Source organism: Bombus vancouverensis, chromosome 2, assembly GCF_051014615.1.
Source record: "Bombus vancouverensis nearcticus chromosome 2, iyBomVanc1_principal, whole genome shotgun sequence".
Classification (NCBI taxonomy): Eukaryota; Metazoa; Arthropoda; class Insecta; order Hymenoptera; family Apidae; genus Bombus; species Bombus vancouverensis.
Window position 1 is genome coordinate 10,903,995 of NC_134912.1, and position 22,686 is coordinate 10,926,680.

Sequence of the window (22,686 nt, forward strand, 5' to 3'; positions counted from 1 at the left end):
AATTCACGTTAATCGTGGGTGTCCTGTAAATGCTGACACGTTCAGGTCGCACCCAAAGACATTTGGTCTAGAAGACCGGTGAATAGCCTTCGAATATGTTTGTCACGATTTAAGCGTGACATCCGGCGAACCTGATCACCTAGATCGTAATTGAAACACCTGACCATGGTGGCCGAACTAACTGACATTCCCGTTGCAAACGCAGAACGAAAGACACCAACAGCTGATCCGCAGCAGTTTAGGTGCTCGACTAAACCAAAGAACAGACCGAAGTGGATTCAGACTGCTACTCGCGAGCCTATATACAGTGTTCTCGACAGCAACGATTCTGCCAACAACTTACCATCTAACGTAAAAAACAAAGTGGTCGTAATAAGCGCCGTGAAAAGTGAAAAACCAAGAAAAAGCGGTTACGAAGTATCTCGAGTGGAGCAAAGGGGGCTTCCATACGTTTGGCTACCGACAGACAGTAAATTAACGTTTCAAGACTCGACGATACTCGAAGAAGATGAGGATCCTCTGTATAGCGTGGTGAAAAAACCAAAAAAAGTTCAGTTAAACGAAACGTGTTGTTTCGAAAGGAAACTGCAGCCGATCAAAGAACAATCGTCGGAGGAAAGGCAAGCACAGCTGGAGGTTTGTTCACGGCAAGAGGAACTTCGCCGCTGGTTACAGGTCGCGTCTCGACAGCTACCGGAACCGCGACGTCTCTTCAGTCTCGGTGAAATGTACACGAACCACTTGGGAGAGTTTGATCAGCTGCATGCGGATTGGAAGAGGACCGTGGCGGTGCCCAGAGGAATCGTCGGTTTGGTAGGACCTTACCGTGTTTACCAGAATCCGAATGAGAGAAGAGAGTACATGCTTCAGGAGGAGGAGCTGGTCGAGGAGGTGGTGGATTCTGTGAGTGAAATCGCGGCTCGCGAGAACAACGGGACCACTGAACACCATCAAAGAGCTAAATGGCGGATAAGAGAGGACGACGAGGAGACCCTAGTGCCTGATATTCGGAATATAGCTGGTCTCGAGGGATTTGCTACAGAGGCGAACAACAAGGATTTATCGGAATGGAAGAAAGTTGACGATCAAACTACTATTGATTATAGTAAGAACGACGAGGCGTTGATATCGAAGGAGGAGGATTTTAAGGGAAATATCGGTGGAATCGTTTCTGGCAAAGAGGAACGAGCAGTGGATGTGCCTGAAGAAGCTTCAACAGTTTCCACGTCTTCGGCAATGGATAAAAAGGGTGAGAGACCGATTCTTCATGTTCTGTTCTGCTAATACAGCCGTTTATTCGATGATACTCTCGGTCTAGTAGAGGGAAATCGGTGGTAATCTCTTCTCAGTCGGTGATCTCTTCGATCTCCGGCGATCCGGTTGAGTGAAAGATGCAACTGCGGTGAGATCATCCGACACGATGGTTGTTCAAGTACAACGGTATAACACTTTGCGCGCGACATAGTTTCGTTTGTCAAGACGCGATGAATTTGTATGCAAGCTGTTCGTTAGTCGTTGTACACTGTACGGTATCGGGTCGGCGACCAAAAGAAATAGCTAGCGGTAGATCCGACGTGAATCGTGCGTATACGCGTCTCGTCCACTTGATACGTGCGAAGTTTTCTTTATTAGCAATGCATTCATTAACCAATATTCTGTTTGTCGGACTGTTTTCGATACTAATATCTAATTCGATCGATGGTTAACGGTTATTGGAACTAGCTGGCAAGGTGTTCGATGAAATCTAGGCTGGAAGTGTGAATAGCATTTAATTCTCCAATTGATTAATTTTCTATAGATCGAATGGAATAACCTACTTTCCTTTTTAAAGAGCTGCAGTTGTTTTCCGCGATAGGTGAATTTCATTTGTGGAAATTTTTTATTTATTCTGCAGCAACAGTGTTATGAATCTGGGTGTTGAAACTAATCAAAATAAATTTAATAAAATATTATTTTGTACGTGGATCAGTATAAAGAATTTATCGTATATGAATTGATATAATTTGTGTTTATTTCGATCGATATCTTTCTTTACTGCTATTTTCCTTCAGAAAATAAAATTATAATTAAATCGATTATGAAGCTATAAAGATGACACTTCTAAAAATCGAAATAGACGATTAAATTGAAATTCGTAAAATCTTAGCTTTACAATTCTGTGACTTTGAATTTACCAAATATAATAAAATTGCTGTAGCGTGGATGAACTATAATCTACAGAAGAGTTTCCATTTTAGTCAATCAACTATCTTCGCTGCTAAAGAGTACCGTTTGTACCATGAAACATATTATAACGTTGTTAACTGATGGATAATTAACGTGTACAATACACCTGCATTATGGCATGTCGGCGATGACTCACGGTACATGCCGGTCTTCAACTTTTCAGTGGCTGCAAAAACTCTTCAAATTAGCCTGCCACAGAGCCTATTAACCCCATCCTGCCTGTTATGCGGTATTTTCATACCGCTGGTTAAGGATTAAAGTCGCACGTATGTCGTGTTTCAATCTTCCCCCGTGGAACACAGTAATCGAGTTTTCACCATGACGAGGATTCTATTTGAGAATACATCGAATGGCTCTCATGGATCTCATAGTTCCAGTACTTTTTATCGCTGTCTGCGGTAATGAATAGACGGTTTCAACTTTCGCTGTTTTTGCACCTTATCTGTCTTATTTTCCTCCCCTTTATGGCTTAGACGTGTATGATAAGTATCATGGATCTTTGATCATGGCGTTTAGTGAATTTTTATACGTAGAAATTAATGATGAAATTGAGTTATGTAATGGGTAGCGTAAATATAAATGACAGCTGCATTCAAAGGATGAAAGGATTGATAAAAGAAAATGTTATAATGAAAGAGAACTATCGAAATAAATTTCGGTTGTTTTCTTCCAGTACCAACTTTCTTTATTGTGATCCACAGATGATAGTTTTCCGAGATAAGACAACAGACATCGTTTTAACGAGAAAATAAGTTGATTTAGTACCTTTTAACATAAATATATTAAATTATCAGGTAATATTTTCTCCCAACTTCTCCAGCCATGCGATGTCGTATTGACTTTCTTTTATTTATATTCGAGGGAGAATAACAGTGATACGCGTAGAACGAATGATTTTAGAAAATCTCGTGCGTTTCTCGATTCATTCAAAGTTAACGCTCAATGAGAGATTAATCTTTTTTTCTAATTAATACTGATTACAGTAATAGAACATGTAACATAAACTATAATTCACTCAAAGTTGAAATAATAAGGTCTCCTCGGTGAGAAAAAGATCAGAAAAATATTTAATGAATAATAAAGAAATAATTAAATATAATAATCTTTCTAAAATTCTGAAAAGGAAGAATTAATAGAAATTTGTAATTTACAAAGTCTAAATTCAAGGATTTGTGAATTGTGGCTGGTGAATAATCTCGCATGACGAACGAATGTCGTCGGTCGTTAATGGCGCAAAGTTGAACGATCTTCGCGCGTTTCGTTTCATGGAAAAGAAAGTGGAGAGCAACGTGTCCTTTGTACGAAACGCGTGATCCAAAGAAGCATTTTGTCTTCGATGACCCTTTACTTTCTCGTTCCACTTCGTTTCCACAGTGGTATGTATCAGCGAGATCATTAATCACGAAACTTACATCGATTTATCCAACATGTGGCGCCGTGATTATTGGCCTTCTGACAGCTTTGTCGCTGTTACACATTACCACGTTACCGTTGTTAGACGACGCATCTCGAGGGATTTGTATCTTTATTTTGCCATCTACTGTAACCGGCTTCCTCAGTACAGTTATCCACTTTTGCTCGCGCATCATAGTCCCCTATTGCTTTCGAGTGCCAGAACAGTATAATTGCATTTGCACACGAGAGTCTGTAGACTTTACAGAAATATTTTCTTACGGATGAAAAACATTTTTTAGAGAAGTTTATGGGAAAGAATGGTGATAAATCCTTCACTCCAGCCGTCTGTATTGTGCTGTTAGTGATATTTCGTTTTCCTGTTAGTCGAAGTATGAGAATTTTAATTCTTGTACCGTTTTCCTTGATGTTTCATGTGGGCATTGTTGAACGGTTGTAATTCTTTTGCTGAAAATAAATTTTTTAGTTGAGTGAGTTCGGTATTATTTATGTTGTTGTTCTCTGAAATTTTTTGTACTTGATACTTAGTTTCTCATGAGAATATCATTATTATACGATTAATTCGTTTGATAAAAATGTTTCTTAGATGTTGTGATTTTTAGCATTGCTGAAGTCAAATTTAATGTCGAAATCTATGAAATTAGAATCGTGGAAATCTCGTTTAGATCATAAGCGAGTATGGATATTAATGAATTATTCAGTGCATAATTTTTCGTTGCATGTTGGTTACGAGATAATAAAAGAAAATTCCGAATATAAATCAGCTCATGTTCATGCATTGTTGCAATTTGCTCATTATTCAATTAAATTCTTTTATTTTTTCTGGGAATAAAACTGTTGATAGCTCCATTTCAATAGAAGATATTGTTTAGAAGTACGAGATTATATCCCGTTTTAATGAATTCATTTTTATTTCAACCTTCGTTAAACATCTTTAAGCTTCTTTAAATTTTCTCGTACTCTAAACTTTTCAACAGAAGGAGAAGAAAATTTTATTTTAGGTATTACGTCTATTAAATTTGTCGAGTTTAAGCTAATAAATATGGTAGGCATCATTATTTACCGTTTAACGATGTTCAAGATTTTTCTGTTAACGTCGTTAACGTGCCTTTTAATCTAATACCACATACCGTTTTCGTTTGCGTTAAATGTCACATAGCCTTCGCGATGAATACAGATAAAGTTTTGTGAACAAGTTATTAAGGAAGTAGAAAAATTAATTGTGTGCATTAAGTGTTATACAAGTAACATATGTGTTTTCTAACCGTTAATTGTCGTTTAGGACGTAATTAAGCGGTTGACATTTGACACTCCACGCGCTGTGAATGCCGTCCAAATTTCCTCTGAACTTTCTCTAATGTCCTCATAAGTACATATATTCTATATGTCGCATAATTTTTGTCATGTGCCCATTTCTAATCCTTTCAGCTGCCACAGATCTTATTCATTAGTACATGTAATTGGATGTCTTCAGATCGATATAATGTTATAGATACTTCAAACTTTAATTCAATAAATTACGATACTTCTAACTGCAGTATTTTGATATTTGAATAACTCCAATAATTCCAATAAGATTAGTTGGAGTCATTCATTCGAGTATAAGAAACTCTTAATACATTATATCAATAATTCGAGAAAAGTCACGTTTTTCGCTTTTTAATTCACATTCAGCAACTTTCCAAATTTAATATTCGATCCAACAATTTTCGAAATCCAACGATTTTGAAATATAAAATTACCATAATATTTAGCAGGAATACGTTCGTTCAAGCAAAGTTCACGATCAAGAGAATGCGTTGCAGAAGCACGCACAAAGGATGCGTACATCGTGAAAGCAAAGAGTAAAACGAGGTGAAAGGTATCCGTGGAAAATGTCCTTTTCCATGGAGTAGCGCAATTTTTCGCTTCGAAATCGCATTGAAACGCTCGTTTCCTGATCAACGACAAATTGTCCTTTATGCACACGATCGATGCAAGTCGCGTGAAAGCAGATTCGTTGCATCGTGAAGAGCGGTCAAATCGATTTAACGTGTGTGTCGTTGCCTCGTTCATTCAAACTTTCATGAATTTTTATCCTGCGAACGGATGCACGACGACGTGGCGAACGATCGTTTTCCAAAGAAACCAGTTGAGCGCTGAAAATGAATTTCGAACATAATTTTATGTGTCACACGTCGGAACTGGTTCTTTCCCTCTTTATCGAGGCTATTATATCTTCACGATTATTTATCACGCTTTGGTATCGAATTTTAACGCTAGAAATATCAGAATTTCTTTTTTTTTATATCCTTTTTAAGTATCGCTTCTCTCCTGTCTAAAAATCAATTGCTGTATAAAACAGAAAGGAACATTCATATTTTTGTTCAAAGTGAAATTTTGACGTTTATTTACCAGAATTTTTTTCATGTTTATCTTAAGAGTAGAAGAGAACCGTCTTATATTTCGAAAATTTGTTAAAGACAGTACGTTATTATTTTATATAAAACATAAAAAAACGTATTTCTTTCAAGTGTCAAAATTTTGTGAAATATAACAACTTTTATCGATTCGATGACGAGTCGAAAGAAATGGAATGATCTTCCTAGTGTTACTTGTAGTGTTAACAACTATTCACGTACTTTTGCATCTTCCCACATTTTTTTCGTTTCTTTTCCATTTTTGTTTCTCTCTTGACAAGCAATGCATCTTAATTAGAGGAATATCAAATTGGGTAGTAGTCGTCGTTTTTTTGATGATCACGGAGCCGTTCAGTTCTATGCGCCGTAAAACGAGACGATTAGTCTCGCATGGCTGAAGTATAAAAAGAGGAAAAGTAGGAGCGTTATCATCGGCATCCTTTCAGGGAACACGTAATCCGCGAAGATACAATCAGCTGAGAAGATTGGAACGATATTTTATGAGGCTGGTGTATACTGTGGAAAATTCTCTTTCATAGTTTCCTGACACCTTCGAAGATATATGTCATATACCAAAGGAGAAATTCAGATACTTCAGATTTTATTCTGATTCTTCATGGTAAATCGATGTTAGGGATTTATATTGAAAATTATCGTTTAATATTTGGCAATATGGCACTTATAGTTGGCAGGTATAACAGTAATTTATCTGGCATAAAAATTTTGGATTTATAAAATGCAAATTCTTAGAGGTAGTATTCTTGTTTACTTCCATAAACATATAAGTTTATTTCTATTCGAAGTCGATTCACAAAGTCACTTTTTATGCGAGATGAATCGAGAAAAGAGAAATTTTAGATACTATCGGTAGTTCGGTTTGAACTTTCAAGTGACCAAGTGAAAGGTACAGAAAACAGGTTCTTTATTTTTCACGAAGGTATTTGCGATGAGTGACTCATTGTCATGAAGTAAAAGTGCGTTTTAAATTGATGGAAAGTCAACCTAGACGTTTTGTTAAGTTCATCTTCATCGACGTAAATAACCTTTTTTACTTTAATGACGACTTTACATTCTTAGTCTACAATATATAATATAACAGTGAACAGACTAAAACTTTCATTGAATGAACACGTGTTTTGTCATACTTTTCAGTTAAATACTCTTTTAATGAATTAAATTATAGACTTTTCAACTTCAATTTAAACTTTTGCCAAAACGCTCACTTTTCGATTGTACGAATCTGTTCATTCAGCTTTCTCTGATCAAGGTCAAAGAATACATTGAAGATCAGCTACACCTTACTACCGCTGTAAATATTATCATTTAATCTTTACAAAATCCAAACATCATTTTACACTTTCTAAAGACTATTAAAGACTATTAAAGATCCGTTCTTCCACGCCTTAATGCAATAATGCTTGAAACTGAATAAATGAATCTTTTATTTGCGATCGATCGTTCGATTTTTACAAATTGCTTTATTATTAAAGTTATTTATATATATATATATATATAAGTAATATATTAGTATTATAGTAGTAATATAGTAGTATAGTAGTAGTATATAATATAGTAATTTTATATATATAAAATTCCATCCTATCAATTTCCTACATCTATCATACTCATACCTCTAATGAGATCTGTTAAGCATGCATTAGCCAAGTTAAGAAATCGAGATATGTATGTACATAGAGGCGGATGACCTTGAGTCACGAATGGAACCGATAATTCATACAACAGGTGGCTGCGGCGAATACTTTCGACTCTTAGCGTTCTTGTGTCATGAACTGTGCATTATGGTGTAATAAGTCAAGATTTCACGTGAGCCACGCCGTAAGAGGCGAACGATTAATCGGATCATAACAGGATCGCATGCTTGTGATCGTATTAATCTCTAGAAGTCGCCTTCGGTTCACTCGTGCGCGTTGGCGTGTCAAAACCACCGAATGTCCTGCAACACGATCTTTTAAGGCGCATCTTGATCGTCATGACATTAAACAAGTTTCGATCCGCTTGGTTGGCCATCATACGTGCTGGACGGTATTTCTGTAAATTACAGAGGACTCGCGAAACGCGATCTTTTAATTGAGTGTTCGATGCGTGGGATATTAAGAGGGAATTCCTTCATAAACACGGAAGTGAATGCAAATTATTGCAATCGTTAGAAAAGGATGTCAGAAGAGGAAAATTTTGTGTATTAGAAGTGATATCTTTAGAAAGTTGTGGATTAACATGAAAAATTGATTCCGGATGATTACGCAAATTCATACTTTTATAAATGTATAATTAATTAAGAAATGAAATCTAGGTGGTCTAACGAATATGTTATTTTTTTGGTTTTATATATTTTTGCACGTTATATGCATTTTGTGCATTTTTAAATAAATGCATAAACACCCGTAGCCCTTACACAATGATATTGCAAGTTAATTATATCGAGCATCTTTTCAGACCTTACAATCTTTGAATCAAACAGATCTTTATAATCTTTGTTATTATCTCATTAATAAACATCATAAAACATTTCTTTATCGCATATGTGCCGTAGTATTGTTCCAAAATACTCAATCAGAAAGATCATCCTTCTTTTTATCAAAACAAGGATAGATAAGTTAATAGCACAAGAACTGAATCTTTCTTTATGAATGCTAAATTAATCGCAGAAAAATCCATCTGACTGAAGATTTTTACTCTTGAAGTTTCCAATCCTTCTTGACATCTCGTATAATAATATCAGAATTATTAATTATACAAGAAACCCTACGAAAAGGAATAATAAATAAATAAATAGAGAAATAAGGGAATAACGAATAATAATATCGTGTTATTCGCCGAAACAAAGAAATAATATGATCCGATTGTGAATTCAATTTTGTGAAGATGCATCTAGGTCAGGTCGTTATCCAATTCCACGGGAAATTTCAAATATCCTACGGTATCCGCCACCATCATTGCGAAAATATCAAAGTAACAGAAGCTAAGCGGCATACGTTGATCGTATAGTCTTGTCGAAGTGTTGAAAACGAGGCTACGAGAAACGGCATCATCATCCTGGCGGTCATCTTCATTATCATCATAGTTCTCATCATCATCTTGGTTACCACCACCGTGTTGTGTCCCAGACCAGTCGATATGTTCCTGGCATGTTTCTGGGTTACAAGCCATTCCGTTTGGTGGTAGTCTCTGGAGCACATCTCTCTTGTTCAGTTGCATATCGTGGTGCACGCTGCCTGTCTTCTGCTATAGGAACGCACGTCAACGTTTATCATGGACGATGATTCAAGCGTGCCTGTGATGACGATTGTTTTCTTTTAAGAAAGCCCCGCGAGGTAAATTTTTGTATGTTAATTAACGTCGCGAACAGTTGGTGTAAGTAACGGGTTCTTTGTTTTTTATATAGATTTCTCTTGGACTCGTGCATATGGTGAATTATAATAATAAATGTCGAATTGATAGTTTATTGTTATTAGTTGATGACGTAGTATGCCATATGTTGATGATGTGATTGTGAGTTTATGCTTAATGGTCTTTCTTCATTTTTGTCGTTTTTGTTTTTCTGAAACATTCATATTAACAATAGCGAATGAATTGTTGATTGAGATTTATTTGTTAAATGTATTATTCATAGTAATTGGATGATTTAATATCTTTGCTCTGTTTAAGCGTATATGTATTTTACTACATGTAGTTTATGTGTTTTTAACAGTATACTTATTGCATTATTTATTGTTTTATTTAAAACTTTTTTATAATATCAATCGTATTGAAATGAAAATGATTTGAATGAATCGTTAGTCATTTTCTGTAAAAGCTGTCAAAAATGCTAATAACAGGCGCCAATTCATTTCATGATTTATAACATAGAAATAAAACTTCGGAGAATCTATTTTTTTGCAAGCATGGTGTCAGAAAGAAAATGAATTTCTCGAATCCTTCTGCCAGCTGACAGACGAGTTTCTACCTTTTTTGCAACTCTCCGACAGCGTAATGACAGACCGTGTTTCAAGATAAACCGTAAGGTCTCAAATTTACGCGGTATCGACCTAATTTTTCTACCCAGCTGGGTCACAAAATTTCACATTTCACTTCATAATACCGACGATTCCTTCCAAGCCATATAAACGGATCAAAAGCGATAAAACGCATTATATAATATATTCTATATTTAACTATAAATTCTTACTTTATTTACTATAATTATTCTACTAATAATTCTTAGTATTTTAACATATATTTTTAGGTATTGATTAATTATTTTATACTCAGTTTGAAAAAGATACTCATATCTGCTTATTCTCGCACAACAATTAACTTAATCCCTACAGAATATTAAAGTCTGATATATTTCAACATAAACATTATTTTTTCTATAATGCTAACTTTTCTTTCTTTTTTTTCGCTAAAGAAACAGTTTCTGTTCATATTTTTTATACTTCACCATTTTGATGTAAATATTCTTTTTAAAGAAATTTAATTTCATTCAACATTCTGTGGGATTTACTTCCCGCAAATTTATTGTGCCATAACGTTTAAGATCTATGACTATCTATATCTATATCTTAGAATTTTTTTAATTGCAAGTTATATATAACAGGTTGTGTGAAAACACACGGGCGTATTTTATGATAAATAATTTTCACCGAGCTCTGTTACCCATTTGATTAAATAGGCCAATGATTTCATACCAACTTTTCTTAGTATTTCCATCGAATCTAATTCACCGTTGAAGTTATATCCGCATATTTTGATGATTGATTCTATATATATATTTTACGACTTAGAATCGCGCTAATCCAATGATACGCTTTTTCGAATATCTTAACATATTTTATAAGTTTCTTCATTTATACATTACTGTACATATTATGTAGCAATAAATCAAGCACACCAAGTATTATTTTTCCATAATTCAAAGGTATCAATTACCTATAATGAATTATTATTTATCTATAAATTAAGGAGAACAAGTTTTTTCATAATTCAATAGCATCAACAATTTACGATAAAAAATGTCACATTTTTTTCGTTTGAATAAAAGTTACGTTCATAATATAGTACAATTTTTATCTTTAATTTTAAACTTCAAATGATCTTGCGTGTTTCTTTTCAATTCGTATTATTCTTCTTGGCCCATTCATCATCGTGTCACTGCTATCAAGTTCCCACTGCGCCTCATTTTCTTTAATCCTGAATAGAATATTATAGTAGGGTACTGCATTTTCTACCAATTTTTATTTCAGTTATCTTTAAAAGATTGCAACCTTTTGTTATTTATTCTATTTGGTAATTCTTTAACGCATTAACAAATATAGCTAAGACATTGTAGTTTTGTGTACATTCTTAATTCAATTTTTAGTAACTCAAACATTCAATATTTTTTATCTATTACTAATAAGAATAAATAGTAATCTTGATTTAGAGAAAATAGTAGGTATACATAGGAAAGTTTAGTGCGAAAACATCAGTATACCAATAGATTAATGGGATCAAGACTATCCAGTCGCAGATCTGAATCTGTTTCAAGTGATTATATTACAGGCTATATTGGCAAAGTTATATTTCTCAATCATTTAAACATATACTCTATTTTTATTTATTCCCATAACCAGTGTATATGGTATCGCAAAATAATATTAACGGTACTATGGATATGTGAATACAGAGTTACTGTTGATGATCTCTGTAAAATAATTGTCGAATGTTGACTCTTCACCTTCAGGTTCTGACGTTGCATAATCAGGTATTCATCTCTGTAGAAGTCTACCAATAGTACTATTGATTTTGTACGAAGACCGCCTACAGCTTGAAACTGAAGTAATAATAATTTATATCACGAAGTAACGGAATATTCTTCGGCGAATATGCTTATCGAACATTTTGAAACGAGCGGTATTCATGACTGTCCATTTATTACAGATCATTATGAACAATCCTTACAACCACCGACGATCGTTCTTCACTTTACCGATTTCAATCTCTGTCGGGGAACAATAAGAATCCAGATGATCTATCTGGAATATCGTTTGAATATCGTTTGACGTTAGGTTAATATGAATGGAGGTGAGATTAGTATTTCAACTATGTATTTCTATGATCGTAATGAAGTGACGTTCTCTTGTACTCGAGCAGGTTTATGTGTATAGAGAAAGACGATCAGTTTTCCTTGGAATTAATTGTAAGTCAAAAAAGTCGATTACTTGATAGTGAAGATAAATTAAAAATTCTGTAAGGGAGCGAGTGGACGACTCTCACTTAATCTGCTATTCATCGGGAAACCAATGAAGATATACTTACATCACTTCTGCATAAACTAGAATTAAGTTTACGCTTTCGAGATGTGGTGTTAAACGAAGTACGCGAAAAACTGGCTTACATCACTTTTACCTTAAACAACTCAATTATACGGTAGCGCGGGCCCAGTTAATTGCCAGTGACTTAACAAATCTCGAGAACGTCTATATATGTACATCGACATCAGAGTAAGAATAAGAAATGTAAAGGAAAACAATTATTTGCATTGTGGTTGCATCAATTAACGAATTTACGATGCGGCTTTCGAAGAAATGAATTCCTTTAATTTATCAACGCTTCATGGTCACTTGCGTTTCAATTGTGAAATAGTGCTTTGATTTTTAATTCCAACTATTATGACACATTCTACTAGATTATTTTAGTGGCGATGTTGTTTGAGAAAAATTCACGGCTAATATATTTTTATGGATTTAGCTTCTTATATCGTCTGTTGGACAATTTAATGAATTCTGCGATTTTAGGAATATTTAATGGTAAATTTTTACTATGTAGTGCTTACTTATATTCATCTATGTAGATTTATGATCACTTTTTAGAAAAACTTGGCCGTGTTTGTAAGCTTCTAAGATAAAAACAATCTTCTTTCATCTGAGCTAAATATACATATAATGAAACTTGATATTAATTGTCAGAGATGCTACAAATTTTTCAACCTAATATCATGAGGTATAATGTTATAACATACTATTGATTTGTCATAATTACATTCCTAATCCTCGATATATCTTTGGATTTCGATTTATCATCAATATCATTTAATTTCCAATATTATCTGTTATGACGAATATCATTATACTTTTGGCCTGTTATAATTGTTTCTAACTTTCAATACATTAGTAATTTTTTATTTACCTTGTTCGTTAAAGCGATCGAGTTTTCTAACTCTCAGATCCGTTTCGTCGCGTTTAGAACGTTTTTAAATCAGTCGAGTCGAAATTACCGAAGGAACAGTTGGATGTACGAATTCCTCTAGCGAAAGTTGCTCGTATTACTCTACTGACCCAAAAGGCCACGGAGAGTAGACTCAGTTAACGAGCCTCCAAATGGAATTTGGGCAACAGTTTCGAAAATCCACTTTATCTTAAATATGTGTATCATGATGATAATTTCTTGCTACTGTGTTATACATACAACTGTTAAAGCTAATGAAATTTTAAAAAGAGATAGCTCTTTATGTAAATTAAGCTCAAGAGTCCTTTTTAAGCATTGTAAAAGTAAATTTATTTCGGTTTCAGGATAAATTTTGAAATGATGAGTAAATAGGGCAAAGTAGTAAGCGATAAGTTAAAGAAGAGCAGAATGAAATCACGAATTTTCAAGCAAATTAAATAGTTGAATATTTGGTTAAATACCTGAGTTTAGATGTAACAAATAACATTTTAATGATTTTTCTTTTAAATACGCAAGTTTTACTATTTGCTTTACTATTTTAATATTCATTAACTGATATTAATATTAATTAATTGATACTGTTATCTTCATTTTTTGAATAATCTATAAGTTTAAGAATTTAAAGATTTAACGATAATGAACTTTAATAAAAAACTCTAATAAGCTTAATGTTAATAACAATATAATGCTAACCTTGACTGTCGAAGCTAAGTGGTTATGACAATCTAAATTCTGTAATAAAGACGAAAAAAACAGATATAAAAAACTTCAGAAAAAGATTACTCAACAGAAAATCACCAGGTAAAATTTGGCAGCCATTCAGCTTATTATCAGAATCTTTATACGTATTATATAAAATTTTAATTTATGCAAGCATCTGTATGCATATTATGGTTCATTGATCTACAATTTCATCAGTCTTCTTAATTAGTAAAGTTGTATAATGAAGAAAGTGAAAAGGCCATGTTCCAGTCTGTTTATGTGACTTGAAAAAGATTTGAGATCAACAACTCTTCGAATCTGTAGTAATTTGATGGTATGTAGCCTAATCTGATGCATTTTTCATGCTTCCCAAGTTTCGTGGCCATTCTTCTTTCAGTTTCTCTTATTTACACTTTCCCACCTGGATATATGTTACTGTCTTATATATACATTATTTATATGTCTTATACATATATACGTCTTATATATATATTATTGTACAAACTTCTGCTGTATCTAGTGCTTTGTATGCAAATAAGTACATTTTTTAGTGTTCTTCGATCCTTAGTTCCTGCGTCTCTGAACGAAAATGAACAATACGATTGTAAAGAAAGTTCTGAAAATAAATCGAATATTTCAGAAAAAACTATGAAATTATTTAAAAAATCTTATTTTAATGTATCTACAGAAAAAACAAAAAGAAAAATAATTTTGTTGTATGCAGATAATTGAAATACATTGAACGAATATAAATATATAACAGCATATTAAAATATAACAGACAGTTTCTTAACATCAGAATTCTCAATTACTATTGACAGTTACTTGTTAAACGATTTAAAAAGAATGCTTGAAAAATTATATACTACTATTTAAACTATTATTTATAATAATATAAAAATTAGACTAAATTATACTGTTTAACACGTCGTTTAACGCGTCGCGGAGCCAAAGTTACGTGGCCGCTCAGCGTGAAATTTTTTCTTAACGCGACAACGTAACGTTACCTGTCTCCGAGAGCACCCAAGCCATGACATGACATCACTGTGGAGTTACTCGCACTCCATACGTTAAAGATCCTTGATCATTCATTGATCTTCTTTAACAATTTCAGCCAGCAATGAACAACACGACAAGGACAGCCTGAACGAGACAGGAAGCACGACGGGTGGCACCGTGGAGGGTGCACCTGGAGGAGCCCCCAATAGGGGTGAAAGGAACACCGAGGCCGAGACAAACAATGCAGAAGTAACAAGGGCCGCTCCATCCAGGTCTCTGGTCTCCAGGATCCTTTCTAGGACACGATCTACGAGCGATCTACTGGATCATTCTGAACCCTTGTAAGACCTCTCTTCTCAAACAACTTATTGGATCTATACACATTTAATTTTCGAACGATGTAAAAAGGGAATAAGTAATGGTTGTCTTCGATTTCACCGGGTAAACACTGTAATTTTATAAATTGCGATACGTTCCGCGCATTATACGAGATAGGTAACAGTAATTTATCAGAAGGCAGAGATAAGTATTGGCTATGATGAACTCACGATGAATGGAGTTCATGTTTATGGTGAAAAATGATGAGGTGAAGATCTCGCGGTCGACGGTTCGGTTTTTATGGTGATTGTTACAGTTCTCAACTATGGATCATTCTCTCGAACGTTTACGGCCAGCTTGTCGTGGTGCTGATGATCGCTCTGTGCTTGGCCGAGGTCATGGACACTCCTGTTCCTTTGCTCAGTTTGCAGGTATGCAGAGAGATTTTTTAATTTCAAACGGATTCGTTAGATTTGAACCTTGTTCCATTTTTTGGATCACTCTCGATCTAATTGTGTTTCTTAGTGTTACAGAATTTCAAGTTTAAAGAAAGTATGAGAGAATCTCTGTTCGTATATATTGTTCCAATTTTATGCGAAGTCTTTCTTCGAATATTACAAATCTTTTCGTGAAATCTTTTGTTGAAATGTGAGCAGAATTGAAACATAAAAATTCGACTACCGGGCAATATTAAATAAGATCTGTTTATTAATCTAGACTATTCATTTATCTAAACGCATCACCATTAATGCAGATAACTTACGATCATAAAAATTGGAGAATTTAGCACTTATCCTAAACGTCAAAGAGTAACAGATGTTGAAGGCGTTCGAGCCATAAAATACGAATATTATAGCAAGGGACAAATTGCGAAGTGAATATGTGAAATAAACATACCACGTTCGGTAGTATTTTATTTAGCTACCGAGAAACATGTGCGTCATTGGGTTATCATTTTAGTGTTGCTGTCGCATCCAGAATGTAGAGTCTCTAGTTTTTACCTGAGCTCTTCCGCGTATACGTTCGTTCCCATAAGGTCGTTAGACATAAAACTTAGTGAATTTTCTTCTGTGCTTTGTGGATTTTATGATCGTTCCGTGTAAGATTTTTTGAAATTTCCAGGTTAGATAACGGTACGATAACGCTAAATATGGGATAATTCTGGTGAACTGTTCATCGTAGATCACGTTTCTTTCTTAATACGCTATAAACGCGAACGTTTATAGGTTTTATGATAGTTAAGTCAATTACTGCGTCTTTACAGCTATGAAACACATACCCATGTGATTTTTCATTTGAATCGTTAGAGGTTTAAATAATAGAATGGTTTTGCAGTTGCACATGTGTGAATTAATATTTATAGAGGAAATGGAAGAATACATAGTGACATTTCATATCGCGTTAAATCTCTATTAAAGTAACAGGGTTTCGATTTCAAATTCTGTTAAGTTCCATGGTCCTAGGATATCAGGATGATTTGTGACATGGTCCTTTGATTCCATCGAAGATGGAAAGATAAATATCGAAATTTTATTTTGTATTAAATTTTTATCAAAGTAGTACGGTTGCAATTTCAAATTTTGCCAAGACCAATTTCTTCAATGGTTCTACAATATCAAAATGGTCTGTGTTATGTATGCTTTCACCCGAAAATAGTTTCACAATCCCAGAATGATGATGAATGTGCCATGTACTCAGTTTGTTTTCATAACGCTGCTGAAATTAATCTGCAGAGTTGTAGACTATGGACTTGTATAATCATATACAAATATGAGGCAGATCTTACGACCTCGAGATGATCTGTGATATGACCTTTCGATTTGCTTGTTCTCACAACATGAGGGTGATTCATGGCAATATATCCTGTATTCGATGTGATTCTATGACCTTTGAGTGGTTTGCGGCTTAGTCCCACTTCCTCAGCGTAATTGCAAATAATTTCCCACGTTCTCATATTAGGCTAACGTTTGATCCCTTGATTATTTAGTACTATCAGATAGGTACATGTATATGTAACAAAATTGTCTTGCCTTTACATTTAAATTTATTTGAAAGTAAATATCTTCATATGAAAAATGTTACTATATACATACTTCTACTGATAAATCCCATACTTATAATTTATATCCTTCTTATATCCCATACTTGTAATTTATTTTTCTGTACAAAGTAACGAGATTTATTCTTCATAATAAAATACGTAATAATAATTTTTCTTCCATAATTCTGTGATTCGTATAATTATGGATTACGTCGTGTGAAATATATTTAAAGATAGATTTAATTTTTAGTTTTAATTCGACATAGTTATAGATATACTGTAAAACAATTCAAATGAGACAGAATTTAAGAGAATTATAGCTATTGTATGTTAAATTCATTACTCTTGCAGTAATTAAAGTAAAGATGTAATAAAAATAGGAAAGTAATAATCATAGAATTAATCACTACAGCATGTCCCTGTTTTTTCCGGCCATACATTGTTAGTATATTCTGTGGGTTAAGACAAGAAAAAATGTCATATAAACGTATAAAAAATACTTCTACAATTCCAATTACAACTCCATTTCAAAATGTTCACTATTCCCGTCAACACAAGATTGGCTGCGGCAACAAATAAAATTTATTGCTTTTTGAACTTTTCGTTTATTACTCTTTGAGGTCGAAGTCGTACAAGTGTTATGTCTAATTTGATCTATTCATATCTAGTACCGTAGTAACGTACGTTCGTTACTCATTTCGGATATTGATTTTTTTTTGTTACAACTCATTAACAATACCTCCATTAGCATATGTTTATATCGTATTTCTTTCTTATCTTGACTTGTAGAATATACCGATAACGTATGGCCGGAAGAGACTGGAACATCCTGCATATACTTATATACGTATATTCATATTCAAAAATCATGAATATATTGTATCTCTAGGACTATTATATGATCATGGATATAATTATATCGATATATCGAGAACAGAAACATGAATTAGTGTCACCATTTTTGTCATTTCTGTCCATTTCAAACGGCATTCGTAATTAATTTCACCAATTGTATTATGCTCTCTTGACTAAATTATGAATCAGTTTGACTTGAAAAACTGTGTTATTACGGTAACCGTCATTTGAAGCATTGTAGTTACGATTTCCAAGCTGCTTATGACACAAACCGTATTTCAGCGCACGATGAACTCATGAAGTTATGTATTTCTTTAGCTTTACAGTCTGTGAATTACGATGAATCGAGGACCGTATTCTATCTTCCTACCTGTCTTTCGTATTCCTGGGCATGCCTTCTTGTTCTTTTCTTTATACCATAGTTCATAACGATAATTAAGTCTTTTAGTCAAAGAAATATTGACGACGAGGATGAATCACAATGGTATTCATGAGTGGAGCATTGATATCGGTGACAATTGAAATATTTTAGAAATTAACGTGTAAAATATACTATAAAATCATAGAATTTTTAAACATATAATTTTTCAAGCTTATTAATAAAAGAAAGATATAAATAGATTTCAGGGCTAATATAATTGTGTTTTAATTAAGATACAATTAATGATCTATGGTCTTTTAAACGATAACTCGTGTTGTTGTTATCTCATTTATAATTACTCTAGATTGTTAACTCTCAACTCATTAATAGAATCTACTTTCAGAGTTCTTTCATATTAATCAATTCCTGTATTATTTAAGAAAAGGGAATTCTTCAAATATCGAAAAATTCTTTTCTAAATTTATATCATTCTCTCCCCAAACTTTTCCATTTATTCGTGTAGAATGTACATTGTGTAAAAATGTATATTTTCCAAGATATCAATGTAATTTTGTTTATTTTACCACTTGAACTTGCAGGGCGTATTCCTGATGTACTTGTACGTAGGAAGCATAGCAGTGATCATCAGTATCTATATTTGGGTATTGATAGACAGCTGCGGGAGTCTCGGTACCGGTGCAACCGGTATGGACGATGCGGAACTTGGTGGCGCGTCTTTAACTAGGTTTGGATCATTGAAACGTGCTCACATCTCGCGATCTAGAACAGCACCGACGAGTTTCTACATTCGGGTTGGAGCGCTCCGTGAGTGTTTTTGGCCACTTCAATGCCCATCAACATTTTGCCTTATCGATCAACTGTTTACTACTTTAATGCAACATTTAGTACGAAACATTATATTGAAACATTAGATAGAATTTTGCATTCAGCAACTGATGGCATTCAGTTGTCATTTGGAGTAGAGAAGTCAAAGTTGCAACATTGAACTTCGATGAAAGTATAAAAGTCAGTCTTCTGTGTATTTAGTTTTTAACTTTTTCGCAGATGAGTTTCTCAAATATCGAGTAATCGTATGCTAAAGGCGTATAAATACATCTTATAACTTAAAATCATTTTTATTTCCAGCTATACGTATTGCGTCACAATTAATTATTTAAAGTAATAAAACGTTCATGCGTATTTTACTTTATTTTTCCACGTTTATAGAAATGGTCTATCGATAGATTACATATCCATAAAACCATTTATTAATAATCTAATATCTACAAAGGTATTTATTCGCTGAAAGCTTTCGATTTTAAAGGAACCATAGCAAAAGAGTTAATTCATGTCAGGAGTGTGATTCGATATTATAAGGCAATGTTGATTTTATACGAAAAAAGATTAAGGGAAGATAGCATTGAAAAATGAACACGTTTAAACAGTTTTCGGTTTGGCGACTCTCGTCTTCAACGGTTTAGAGATGGCGATGCATTCCATGATGCAAGGGGCGGAATGCTTGAGCGACGTTGTCTTTGTACATCCGGTGCTTCATGGGCTATTTACGTTTCTGCAGATGCACTTTCTCTTCGTAAACTCGCAGGTGAGCAGATCTTAATTGATGTTTGTGTAGAATCAATTGGGTCGAGGCTATCGAAAGCGAAATCTTAAGATTAATTGAGGTGATACTTCTAATTTTTCGTTTTAGTTGTTCATCCTTCTGATATGTATTACTTTCATTTTGCTGTTTGATTCGAAGGTATAAAACGTAAATGATATACCAATCTACATATATGATAATTATTGTTGATAAGCCATTTTCAATTAGATGAATTAACTTGAGATAAATATTTTCACTAGAAATAAGTTTTCCACAGTGATTTACATATTTCTTTACGTTCATTCCACGTTATTACATTTTTTAGAATTTTCGTAGACTACACAACTTTTAACGATGTGCATACACATCCTATATATATGACTTAGATAACATTGCTAGAGAAAGTGTGTAAATACAATATAATATTTTGCATAAATTAAATGTTATGATGTTGTATATTTCAATGTATGGCAACTTTTACTCGTGTGGCAGTCAATCGCTCCTTTGATTTGTATCATATTTCTTTAATGACATAAGATATTCGTTTGTATAATATTTATGAATATGTGATATTTTAATTAGCAATTTTTTAAAAGCAGAGTAACAAATGTGACAAATGCACGTATTCGAGTAATAACTAATCAAGTAAATTATAACTCTCTAATTTAAGAACTAAGCTATGGAAAGTTCGATTATAAAAAAGGAACGCAATTTTACTAAATTTTGTATAGGTTCACTTTCTTCTTGAAAATCCAATAACGTTCTCTTTTACGATATTTGAAGATATAATTTCTAAAGATTATCAGCGATTACTAACAAGATACGTAGCTGTTCGTAATTGACTCAAATGTTTTTAATTCTTTGAACTTTTACTATCACGGTGCAAAATAAACTAGTGAAAGTAGGATTAACAAGCTGATAGAATTGACTATATTTTATTTATAGGTTCTTGTGGAGAGATTCGGTTTAGCAGCGAGGTTTGGATTTATACATCTAACTGCCACGAATATTGCTGTCTGGGTTCGTCTAGTGATTTGGGATTCTGCTCAAGAATGGACATATTTTGTTCATTTAGCTCAACGAGGTATCCACAATTCTGCTTCTCCGTTAAATCTTCGAGGATTTCCGGAGTCTTTGACAAGGCATTCTCGAGATCTGATAAGTATGTTTTACGCAATGAACATTATTTTAATGTGAAAATAAATATTATAAATGTGCATGTAAAAAATTATATCAATTTATAAAATGTACGATATAGAAATATGTTTTTTTGATTTTTTATTTAATCTTTTTCAGATCATTCTCCAATAGAAAAGCAAGTTTTCCAACCATATCAACCTATCTCGAACGAACAAATCTCCCAAGTGATTGCATTACAAGAATGTTTGAATACAAACACCCTTGGACAATTATGGACATCGAGCATGCCATTTTTATATCCATTTATTGTGCAATTTAGGTATATTTTATATCGCTGATCCATATATAATTCAAGATCATAATACCTTAAAATCTATATCTAAACAAAATTTACATCTTAAGTGATCTGAATTTTATATTCTTTCCAATTTGATTTCAGTTTAATTGCTGCTGCAGTAACTTTTGTAATGGGTCAGAACGTGGGTCGAAATCGGTTGTCACACAAGCAGAAGTTCCACGGTAGCAAAGATCTGACGAGTCATACCAAAGTCGGCTGCGATGGCTCCAGCAAAGGTTTATTCCTAGGAATACTATGTATGGTAGCTGGCATAGTAGTTATACTGATATTTCTGGTCGTAAGAGAAGACGAACATTTTCCTTCGTCGACTTTATCCTGGTTAACTTGTGGCACACTGACCAGCATTTTAATATTGAGTACCTTAATGACAGCCAGTGGACTTGTTCAAGTTCGTCAGATGTCCATAGTGTCAAGGGCACCAGCCATTTTAGATAATTTATTATCAAACGTGGCCCTTTTCGGAGTTCAATTATACTCCATTTTCACGATCGTTGTTTCTGCCTGTTCCTTGGCTCTTCTAGAGGACGAAAGCGACGAAACACAAGGAAGACACATCATGCTACTCACAGCATCGATTCTACAACTAATCCAATGTTTCGCTCAAAGTACACTGATCGCCGAAGCATCGAAGAGATCTTGCATAGCTCGTTTCCAAATAATAGCGAAACCAGCCAGGCAAGTGATCACTTTCCTGCTGTTCAGTAATTCCGTTTTGTGGGCCTTTGATACTGTGATCACACAAAATTGGATCTCGCAAGAACTGCAGCTGAGATTCTTCGGGGTTCTCGCCTGGGGCATTATATCCAGAATTGGATTGCCCCTGTTGATCTTTTATCGGTTTCATAGTTGTGTACTGCTACTGGAAGCGTGGAATAAATGCTATAGGATGCCAAGGGGAGAACATCCGCTCAACTGACGACACAGACCGCTACATCCATGTTCCTCTAGGTGTGTTGTTAATTATTATTTTAACTAATTACAAGTAAATACGTTCAAAACTAAAAATTTTAGTTATATTGGATCTTGCAATATACTTATTTTTATATATAAGAAATTTTTTTATGATGC

At 33.8% G+C, this 22,686-nt stretch overlaps 1 protein-coding gene across 1 annotated transcript in view; it reads left to right on the forward strand.

Annotated features, from left to right (window-relative positions):
* LOC117163346 (proton channel OtopLc) overlaps positions 1–22,686 on the forward strand; it is a 22,996-nt gene continuing 310 nt past the window's right edge. The window contains exons 1-8 of the mRNA XM_033345545.2: positions 1–1,249; positions 15,061–15,286; positions 15,580–15,694; positions 19,120–19,345; positions 19,966–20,123; positions 21,066–21,282; positions 21,417–21,579; positions 21,700–22,566. Of these exons, the coding sequence (XP_033201436.1) occupies positions 166–1,249; positions 15,061–15,286; positions 15,580–15,694; positions 19,120–19,345; positions 19,966–20,123; positions 21,066–21,282; positions 21,417–21,579; positions 21,700–22,534 (3,024 nt within the window). The 5' untranslated portion in view covers positions 1–165 and the 3' untranslated portion in view covers positions 22,535–22,566. The remainder of the gene's footprint in view (positions 1,250–15,060; positions 15,287–15,579; positions 15,695–19,119; positions 19,346–19,965; positions 20,124–21,065; positions 21,283–21,416; positions 21,580–21,699; positions 22,567–22,686) is intronic.